Genomic DNA, 11,305 nt, shown 5'->3' with positions numbered 1-11,305 from the left:
TTCCTTTTTATATTCTTCGAATATCATGGACCCTAAAGGGTCTGGCAACTTATTAAAGTATCTCTCTATGATTCCTTTATTATATCCTTGCTTAGCAGTTGTAGCATTATACAAATAATGCTGAGAGAACTCTTTTACTCCTTTCCAGTTTGTTAAAGTTAGCTTTTCTATTTCTTTTAATCTTTCATTCTGCAAGGTAGTATATCCTAATTCAGGATCTTCTCCTATAATAATGCTTGAAATAATATTTGTAAAATTATATGGATTACTACCAGCTCTTTTTAACTCTTCATAATAATTAGGAAAGGCTTCTATCCATTGTTCCCATAAAACCTTAGCTAATTCTCCTAAAAATATTTCTAAATATGTAAGCATATCTTCTACTCTATTTCCAATATTATGCTGATTTTGTATGTATTTTTGCACTATCAATCCTTTCCATATACTAATTATATTCGGCCAATCTATAGGGTCATGTGCTGCTAAGTTTAATATAGCACCATCACTTCTATAATTTTGAAATTGAACTGTCTTTTCAAATTGTCTTCCTTTTGAACCCATATATTTATATTGTCCAGGTATATAGCTATATGCAGGTTCTTCCTTTTCTGGTGGCCAGGTTCCTGACATTCTAGAAGGTCTTTCTTTTTCTTCTTCAGTTTTTATTTCTGGACCTCGTCTTCTTTTAGATGAACTAGCGTCAAGATCCATTGCTTCTATAGCATTATCTTTGTCTTGTAAGGACATATGTATTTCTAAATCTTTGCTATATGACTCGGTTATATCTTCATCCTTTTCCTCATAACTTTCTAATAAATACTTATTATTAATTTCCCACTGTTCCTCTTCACTAATAATATCCTCTTCTGTATTCTCTATCTTTACTTCATTTTCCTTTCGCAACTTTAATTCTTTATTATCTATCATAACATTACCTTTATGAGTGTCTGGATCCCTTTTAGCTTTATGACTCTGCGTATCTTTTGGGTTTGACTCATCTTTCCACTTCTTTATAACAACTGACGCTTTATATTTCTTATCATTTAGCTCTCTTTCTTTTTTAATTTTGTTAAGCCTATAAATTTCTCGTCTAAAGTAAATTTCCTTTTCTCTTATAGCAGACCATTCACATAGCATTGAAGTATTATATTCATCAGGAATCTTACTTAGCTTTTGCTCATAATGTTTTATTTCATTATCAATGTCTAATTTTCCATAAATTCACATACACTATGTCTTCTATTTTCTTCTATATTTGATTCAGAACTAGATGCTTCTAAATCATCCAAACTTTTTTCTTTATAATCTACAAACCTAATACAAGTTTGCCCCTTTCTATTTTCATAGCTTATGTAATCTTCGGGCTGTTTTAAAGTCTTTGATTCTATTAAAGCAGCAATATTCCATTCTTCTCCTGCTCTTTCTTCAGAGCTGATTTTAAGAGGACTCCTAAAATTTATTTCTTTGGATTGCATACTTTCTATTACATTATTCACATTTACTTTATATCTAGTTCCACTTCTATTGGTTAGTCTTCCAATGAATTCTATGCTTACTAATAAATTGGTACCTTTAAAGTCTTCATAACCTTTGGTCTGAAAAGCAAATACCATTTTGTCTATAAATTCTTTTATTGGCATTATTAAATCTGGAGCTATATATGTTATTAGCATATTTTCATTCATGTCTCCTTCTAAGAATCCTAATGATGCTTTGTGTGCTGTTTTCCACCTTTTATCTAATAGGGTGATTAAAACTTTTGTTCCTAATTTCTTCCTTGTCATTCCTTTAATTCCTATAATATACATTCCTTGATGTATGTATTTATATCCAGTATATTTCAATCTCTTCTCAATTTGCTTACTAACAATTTTTAACTGAACAGGTTCTGTTAAAACACTTAATTCAACTTCTCTAGATATTCTGTACAATCCACTTTTATACTCAAACAAACCCATTTGATATAATTGTTGAGGTCTTATTTTTCTTAAATTGTCCTTCTGGTATCTTTCAAGGTCACTTTCTACATCTATCATTTCTTCTAAAGTTTCAATTTCATCACATCCTCCTTTTAATTTATCCATTAGGCTTAAAGGCCTAGTATCTTTTTGCACTATCTGGAGACACTGGTCTCTTCTAGTGAGGCTGTCAGATACTTCCATTTATCCGAATTTAATGATCTAGTAACCTCTAGTATTCCAGATGATGACAACACAATTTCTTTACTATACTCAACAATATTAGTACTTTCTAGTTTATTGAATAAATAAGATATATCCCTTTTAATATAATCACTATTTTGACTAATCCTTCCCAGAAATATTTTGCTTTCTTCCAAAGCTTGCAAAGCTAATTCTAATTTTTTATTTGCTACCAAATATTGCTCTTCTAGATGCTTATGCTCTTTCCGTAATTTTTCAAATTTTAATTCTAAATCGTCTTGTCTTTTACCCCAAGTTATGTAAAAGTTATGAATTAAATCAACTATTAAATTTATCTGACCGTGAGAGGTATGCCAAGTATGCTCTTCAGAACTATTTATTCTGCATCTAATATTTATATTTTCTTTAGTACTAACAGTCTTTCCGGTATTGACTTCTAAATTCAAATAATGTAGCTTTTCAATTTTGACAAAGTATTGAAATTCCCTTAAATTCAAATTTTAATAACCTCGGCTCTGATACCAGCAATCGCAAGCGAAAGGGGAAATCACAAACGATCCGGGAATTCGAAATTCAAATTCAAGATCACGAGTTACTATTCACGACACTATTCAAATTCAGCAGTTACTATTCAAATTCGTGGCACTATTCAAAATATCAGGTACTATTCAAATTCTGAATATGAATAGGAGAATCCCACTCACAAGGTGGATGACTTCAGGGGGTCTCACTTTATGCACTATTCTTAAAAATAAATACGGAGTATTTAGCAACTCAGCGAGCAGAGCGTCGCTTTCACGCTACTATTTGCAGTAGTATTCTGGCAATATAAATTGGCTAAGTATGCGCTTGACTCTTAATTAAGAAAATAAACAGTGCACGAGCACTCACCAGAGAGTGGCTCAGGCACCCAAATTCTACACTATTCTACGATAGCGACTTGCGTGGGTGGTGGATATGAGTGCGTGATTATTATGCGGGTAATTAGCAGGGTAATATTTCACAGCTAATATTCAGGCACTGACTATTGAACGATAGCGACTTCTTGTGGATGGTGAAAGAGTGCGTGATTATTTGCGCGTGATTAGTGAATATGCAGAGTATGGTATGCGTGCTTCTCAGGATCTTGGCAGGTTGGCGAAACCAAAATTTCAGCCGGTGGAGTGTCTTATGCTTGTGTAAATCCTACTCGGTACTCACCGCATGCATCGCTAGCTTGCTTCAGAACCAGGCCTACCTGGTCTTCTCCCGAACTAACCCCGGCCACGCGTGCACAGGACTCAGGCCCTACCGTCTCCCCAAGCAGTTCCACCCGAAGAGAATACTTCTCTGCGGACACAGGCTCTCTCAGACGCCTCTCCATGAGCTAAACGAGAGCAACTCAACGCAGAGGTTTCTCCTCTAGGGTCCCTAGCGTAGAGACATCACCCCGTGTGCACGAACTCAAAGGAAAGCAGGGAAATTCACAGGAAAGCTTAATCCATTTCCACAGAGCAAACTTACATGCGGCTTTCCCTTTCGGGAAACCCCAAGCACTTACACAACCGTGGATTACCTTACAGGCGAAGGGCGATTACAGCAGCTCCCTTATTTCTATATTACAATGGGAGTGAGATGGCTACTAATTAGGTGGAGTAGAGTTACTATTCAAATTCAGCAGTTACTATTCAAATTAGTAGCACTATTCAAAATATCAGGTACTATTCAGGTACTATATATATAGGGCGTGGTTTGATGCGACTGGGGTGCGGTGCGGTGGAACCGTTGGATCCGGCTACAGAATAACTTATTCTGTAGCCGGCTATAGAAAAGGAGTTATATATAGAGAGAGAGAGGGGAAGAGTATACTCTATAGCCGGCCATAGAATAGCTTATTCTATAGCCAGGTCACCTGGCGCATCCCAATTGGTCACCTGCTAATCTGGCCTATAGGCAAAGCCACCGAGCGAACTGAACGGACGAATGGTACAACGGTCATTAGTTCACGGCGTAATCAGTGGCACAACGCCAAACAAGGAGGAGCTGCTGGGAGCAATATTGCATAACGAACCGTCCAGATACATGCATGTGCAGAGTACATGCAGGTTACCACATGCCGCGATGCACTTTTGGTTACATGTACGTACTTGCAAATGTCGATTACGAGAATAAAAAACTAGGTTGACTGTCTAATTTTATTTCAAAAGTTAAACAATTTGTAAAGCAATAAACAATTCATTTACCACAATGGCCTAGGTCAAGTTACTAGATTTTATACTTCTTGTATTTGGTTATCCTCTTTTTTTAAAAAAATAATTGTAAGTGATTTACTAGAATCAACGCCATTATGCCTTTACTAGAATTATGCCTGCTGCCATTTTAAATTATGTTTTTACTAGACATCATGCCCTTGTCTATGGTTAACCTTCACGAGAACTCACATACATGACAATACGCAATTACCGAAGTGGCACGATCAAGTTACTATGGCCTACTCTCTCTCTCTCTCTCTCCCCTATTGTCGTAACTCATTGTATAAATATTGTACAGAACTGAAAGTGTCGTATTATTGTACATCTCTGATTCTAATAAATTAGGTATCATTTGTAGTAACTTCGTCATCATACAATTGCCATAGATCATTTTGTTGTGATTGCTTCATGATAATTGTTTCATCATTATAGTTATCGGTTCCTTGGAACAAAGGCTTTTCATAGAATTATGGTAACTCCCCATCCTAATCATCATGCTAATCCATCGTACGTAACTATTTTCATGGTAAATTTAGTCTCCTGATTAAAGTGTTTGTTCCCCAGAATGGCTTGGTGTCAAATTGTGGTAAAATGATATATATAGTGACTCAACCATTCGAACTATCAGGTGGACATGGAACTCGACAATCCGAGCCATGGTGATGCCAAATGGGCGATCAAGCGGAAACCAAGCTAGGCCCCTACTTGGCGCGCCAAATATCGGAGGATGACTCCAGCCGGGTGGCGGATTGCACCCGCCTAATCCTAAGTGTAGGATGAGCTTGTGGGCAGTCAAGGAGTGCTCAATCTAGAGGCAAATGAATGCAAGAAGCACACAAGGATTTAGAGTGGTTCGGGCCGCCGGAGTGTAATACCCTACGTCCACTGTGAGTTGTATTGCCAGAGCTTAGAGTGTGCTCTCTGAGCCCGAGAGGGAGGATGTGGAGCTTCGAAGGATTGTGACCTCGTCACCTTGTCTATCTATCGTGCGTGCCCTCCCTTTTATATGCCTAAGGGGAGCACGTACACAGAGCGGGGCCCCGACATGTGGACCCGGCGATGTATTATAACCTACACTTTGGCCTTCAATGCCCCAGATCCGGATATCTTGTCGTCGGCTTTCGTGCGTAGCTTCTAACCAGGGATGGTCTTGAGCTGTCCTGTCGGAGTAGAGTCTAGCCTCTGCAGCCACGCGTCGAGGTCATGATGAAGCGTTGAACTACTGACTCAGTCCGCTATAGCCGCGTGTACTAATGCCCTAGATAGTAGCCGGTCATCATAACTCGTCGCCCACACGCGCGGCGCTGAGTCACTGCTGCGTGCCTCGGTAACAGACGAGCCGCCTTGGAAACAGGCGGGCTTACCGTGTTGTCATGTCACGCCTGTCCAACCCGTCAGAGGGCATTCGATGCCCTGATCTGGCAGCGCACGCCTCAACCACCAGCATCTAATGCGGCAGGAGGGCTGGCTTCAGGCAAAAGACTCGCGCCTGTGGGACACGTGGCGGCACCGGACCCAGCGGTCGACAGCCGTGCCCACAGGGAGACATGGCGGCTCCGGGCCCCTGCCCGAGTCGGGGAGCGGGGGTCCGGAGGTCGGCCCTGTGGGACACGTGGCGGCGCCAGACCCTGGGGTCGGCGGCCGCGCCCACAAGGGCTTGTGAGGGCTCCGGACCCCTGCCCGAATAGGGTGCAGGGTTCGGGCCCCTCGGCTGGCTCCGAAGGCTCAGGCTTGCTGGAGGTCCGGCTTCCGCTTGTAGAGGCCCAGGTCCGGCCCGCGGAGGTTCGGGACCTGTCCGCGGGGGTCCGGACCCGTGGTCTGTGGTCGCCGTTCCTGAGCGCCTCCGTCCTTGTCTTTTAGGAGAGGGTACCCTTGTCTGAGTGTACCAACACAAACTTTTTTTCATATTTTGTTGGATCAATATAATTTAATATGCATTTAAACACCCTAGCACTAATAAATCTATAGATAAAAACACAGAACAGTAGCATGGGTATTCATATTTTTTTAAATGTAAAACATCACAAGACAGATCCAACAAAACAAGTTTGAGATCATTTGGACCTATATTTATTTTACTATGGATTTCACAAAATTATGAACACACAAATATTACTAAGCATCCATTGCTTGCTAGCTTGTACTGTCTTCTTCTTCTGCCGCCCGAGCCTCTTCTCCGGCCAAATTGGACGTCGACAGGGCGTTTAGATCGATCCCAACCACAGCTGATCGCACCACCGCTGTTCATCTTCCTCCTTGCGTGATTCCTCCCCTTTTGCCTGAGCTCCACCCCTCATCGAAATTCGTCGTCCTCAAGCCGAGTCCCATCAATTCTTTGAAGCCACACCCCCACTAGCAAGCCACAAGTCCATTTGAACCACTCCGAGCTCTTTTCCACCATAGCCACCTACCATCGTCGCCCTTCTTTGTTATGTGCGCCGCCGATGTCCGGACTCTGGGCCGTCCCGTGGGGAAGGCACCTTGGGCACGAAAGGAATCCCCCCACCGCGCGCAGCAAATCCTTTGGCGTCGCCGTCTCCGCACATCGGGTCGTACAACGGGCGGCGCCCTCGTTGATATGCCTTGGAGCACGAGAACAGGTCGTAGATGAACTAATCGACGACCCCGCTCTAACTGCAGCTTGTGGGGGTGGATTTTGCAAAATTTCATTGCATGTCTACGGCAATCAACAACCCCCGCTGTACGTGCCCGACTCTCCCCCTCTCCGACGAGATAATGGCAGCCCAACCAAAAACCATTTCGAGAGAAAAAAACATGGAGTGAGCAAAAGGAAAAACAAACTAGGGAATGCCGCCTGTGCATCCGCGCGCGCCGCTGTCCTTGTTCCACCCGCTGTGTGGCATCGGCGCCGGACCCGAGGTCACGCGGACCTCGCCTCTGACGAGTCCTTGACGGTCGCCGCCGCCGCTGGTGGTGGACCCGCGGCGATCGCCTCCGCAGCAGACGAGCCCGGCACGACGACCACCTCCTCCACCACGCGGTCGCCGTCGGCGTCCTGCTCCAGCTCGGCCAAGCGGCGGTTGTCGTCGGGGTCCTGCTGCACAGCGCGGCCGATGCCCGCCACCTGGTCCTGCTCCGCGACACGGCCGACGTCCTCGTCCTCCTCGGCCACGGGTCCGTTGTCGTCGGCCCCCTCCTCCTTCTCCACTACACCTCCGCTGTTGACGTCATCCTCCACCAGCAAGGGTCCGTCGTCGTCGGCCTCCTCATTCTTCTCCACCACCATGTCGCTGTCGTCGCTGGGCTCCTCCTCCCCGTCCACCACGCCAGCGTCGCTGCCGTCGACCGGCACGCGGCGAGGGCGAGCGCCGCTGCCTCTCCCGCGCTCGCGCACCGGCTCCGCGGGCGCGACGCGGGTGGTGCGCAGAGGCACGGGTGGTGAAGGCGGCGACCTCGCCATGGTGAGCGAGTTCTACGGTGCTCCGGCTCGGCAGCGATCGGCAGCGGAGTTCCCTAACGATGGGGGTGGGGCGGATCGATCCGTCGGGTCGCCGAACCAGCCCACCAAACTAAACCTAATGGGCCCCTTATAGAAACCATCAAACTGATATGGGTTGGTGGATCGGACTTACTCGCACCCTAGGGTCGAGCGGTTCGACCCACCCTGCCGCCGCCGCCGCCGCCACCGCCACCGCGGAGGCACAGCTGCGCATGCGCCGTCGCGCGACATTCGTGCCCAGCGGGAGAAAGTGGAGCACGGGCGAGCTCGCGAGAGAGAGGCTGACGAGGAGGCAGGGGAACACCGGCCGGAGCGGAGACGACGCGGCCTGCCAAGCCGTGTTTTGTGGCCGGGCGAGCGGCCGGCCGGCCGCGTGCTGAGGCGGCGCAGACCACAGGGCGCAGGTTCACAAGCGGATGCAGGAGAACAGCAGCCGGCCGGAGCAGAGGCGGCACAGCCCGGCAAGCTGTGTTTGGTGGCTGGGCAAGCGGCTGGCCGGCTGCGTGCAGAGGCGGCGCAGGCCGCAGGCCGGCAAGCCACGGGCGGAGGCAGGGGAGTGGCAGTGGGCGGAGGCAGGCTGCGTGCGGAGCCAGCGCAGGCCGCAGGCCGGCGAGCCACGACGGAGGCCAGGTGAGCTACGGGCGGAGGCCGGACGAGCGGCAGTCTCTCCCAAGTCCCAACCCAACCCAACCCAATCCATCCACCGGCCCTGCACCTACAGAAAAAAAACGGCCGGTGTGTGTGTTGAAACAGCCCCCATGACAACGGCTTCTTCGGCCGCATTAGCGCATTAAGTGTAATGACTGTCATTTAAACACATCGGGCGCATTAGCTTAATGGTTTAATTTGACGGTCCTTTCTCAACCCACGGCCCGATCGAAACAACACTGGTAGCCCCACGCGAAGTCGGGCGCAGATGGTATAAACATCAAAAATACTTGAAAATATAACAAGGTGACAAACCGATATACAAGAGTTTTTACAAACCGAGTTCAAATACAAACCCAAGTTACATAAAATATATATTTTACAATTTTACAAAAAGGGACCGAAGTTGGAACATAAAAGAGATTTACAACACCACGCTACAACTAGTTCTGGTTCTGCGCAACCGGTCAGACCGATTCACCTAACCGGTCAGACCGGTGCCCCTCGGCCTAAACTGACCACCGGTCAGACCGGTCTAAACAAAACTGAGGGCTGCACACTCCGCCCTCAAGGGTGCAACCCGCCAACTCCCTAGCTTAAGGGTCTCGCTCCACCACCTCCCACCCCTCTGCATCCCGGCGGATGAACTTGATACAGCAGGGGCAGAAGTCGGCGTCTGGGTGTCCTGAAATACATTTTTGGGTGGCAACAAACCCTGAGCAACTAATACTCTGCAAGACTTACCCGACCAGTGGGTATACTTAGCCCACATACCTAGACATGCAAGGTATTTGGTTGGTGGTTAATTTGCAGCAAAAGCTTCTAAAGTAAATCCTTATTTTTCCACTTTTAGCTTCAAATTCTATATGCTTAATCATCAACTAGTATTTGCATCCCCTAAGCAACCATAGCAAACATTGAATATTAATTCAAGATCATCATTTTCAACCATCGCTTAAATTCCATAAAGCATTACTACGATGCGGTGCTGCGATTAAGGTGCTCATATTCGAGAGCGACTGACAGCGAATCGATCCGTTTTAACTTTGCAAGGTGGACCTAACCAACACGGCACGCATATGCCCCGTCGGACCACACGCACTAACCATTTCCCTCACCGCCTCGAACTACAGAACCGCCCCACCTACTTATAGTCAGCCGAGCTCAACGAGAGACCACCAAAAGTAAATACATGCAACCCATTTCTCCGCGACAACTCGACTCGCCCTAAGGGGTGGTGATGAAGTTCTGTACTTTCGAAACAAGGCAGTACTCGGCTTACCGGTTTCGACTACCTCCTACTCCCGGCATGCGGTTAGTACAATTCAAACTCGATCACAGGGCCAGACAACAGACAGTCCTTAACCGACACGGACAGGGCTAAACATTCCCTGCCCGGTCTCAAATTTCCTTTCCTTTCCTACATATTCCAATATTCTATATATTCGAAATATAGAGGCATCCTATATCTCGCAAGTGAACAGAAATCACTCGACTTCTACCGAGATCTATTAAGCGTAACATTTCTATCGTCCTATACATACTAGTATAACTCAAGGGAACCTAGGGATCGTGCAACTAGGGTTCCAAACAACTCCTAAAACTTAATGCACAATTAATAGATATAGATATATAATGTTGCATAATTTAAATTAGTGGGTCATGCACCAGGGCTTGCCTTCGGGCTCAGAGCTAGGGTCAACTGGGCCTTGGGCCGAGTCCTTGTGAACCTCCTTTTGGGCTTGCTCTTGCTGCTCCCAGGGCTCCGCAATCACCTCATACACAACCTCCTCTGTTGCGGCTGCTGCACGTATGCATATGATATGAGTGAATGCGAATATGATTTTTTAATTTTAGAACACCCGATATCCCAAAAACAATTGCTACCAAATTGCCTTAACTTCTCTAAGTACTACATGTCAAAATAAAGCTAATTCAACTGGTTTTATGTTTTTAGCATGCTCCTAACTCCAATTATGCATTTAACAAATTAGAAAAGTATTTTATCAAACATAAATAAAACTGCATATAAAAAGTTGTGAAACAACCCATTTCATATTTCAATCATATAGAGCATGAAGATATGAAGCTAACAAAATTAATTTTGCATTTTTTTTGATTTTTCTGCAATTTTCTACGCATTTTACAATTACTGCTGCACAGTGCTGATCGAAAGTTCCGACCACCAACAGAAGTTTTGGGTAAGTTCTGACAAAGGGTCCTCGACCGATTGGAATTAATTTGTTAGAAGTTCCGACATGGGGTAGGAAGTTCCTATAAGCACGTTTTCAGCCAAAAACAGAAATCGTAAAAAACAAAAATCCTTCTTGGGGAAAAACTAACCCACCAAAATCTTTTAGATCCTAGTTAAGAGAAGCATATAGAGATGATTGACCAAAGGAAATCACTTAGAACCTCCTAAAAAGATAGATCGAACCGGCACAAGTTGGAGTACCTTGAAGGAGCTTTTCTTGCACCAAGAGCTCGAAATCCAAGATACCTGAGGAGGAGCTCGTGAGGAGGAAGTTCTCCCACCCGATTGGAAGCTTCCTTGGCCTTGGAATCAAGTTGTGAAGGAGGATTTGCACTCTAGAACATCATGGAGAGGGGGAGCTCATGAGAGAGGGAGAGCTCGTGTGGGAGTGAGTGAGAGGGAGAGAGTGCACGTGAGGGAGAGAGAAAGAGTGAGCTGTGAGGGAGAGAGAGAGAGTGATATTTCTGTTTTATTGATTGTAGGGTCAAATAGGTCATACAGGTTCGACCGGTCTGACCGGTTACTCATACCGGTCGGACTGATCCGGCCC

The 11,305-nt window shown here is 45.7% G+C and overlaps 1 protein-coding gene across 1 annotated transcript; it reads right to left on the bottom strand.

Annotated features, from left to right (window-relative positions):
• Nucleotides 1–7,274: 7,274 nt before the first annotated feature.
• On the bottom strand, nt 7,275–7,814 carry LOC120648135. Its single transcript, XM_039924888.1, has one exon. It carries the CDS (start codon nt 7,812–7,814, stop codon nt 7,275–7,277), a length of 540 nt encoding a protein of 179 aa, XP_039780822.1.
• Nucleotides 7,815–11,305: the final 3,491 nt, after the last annotated feature.

The sequence above is a fragment of the Panicum virgatum genome, chromosome 1K (genome assembly GCF_016808335.1).
Source record: "Panicum virgatum strain AP13 chromosome 1K, P.virgatum_v5, whole genome shotgun sequence".
Lineage (NCBI taxonomy): Eukaryota > Viridiplantae > Streptophyta > Magnoliopsida > Poales > Poaceae > Panicum > Panicum virgatum.
The sequence above is the reverse complement of the archived record's forward strand: the minus strand, read 5'-3'. Positions and strand labels throughout refer to the sequence as shown.

Coding starts and splice junctions, on each gene's coding strand:
- LOC120648135 (XM_039924888.1), bottom strand. CDS start 7,814: ATGGCGAGGTCGCCGCCTTCACCACCCGTGCCTCTGCGCACCACCCGC.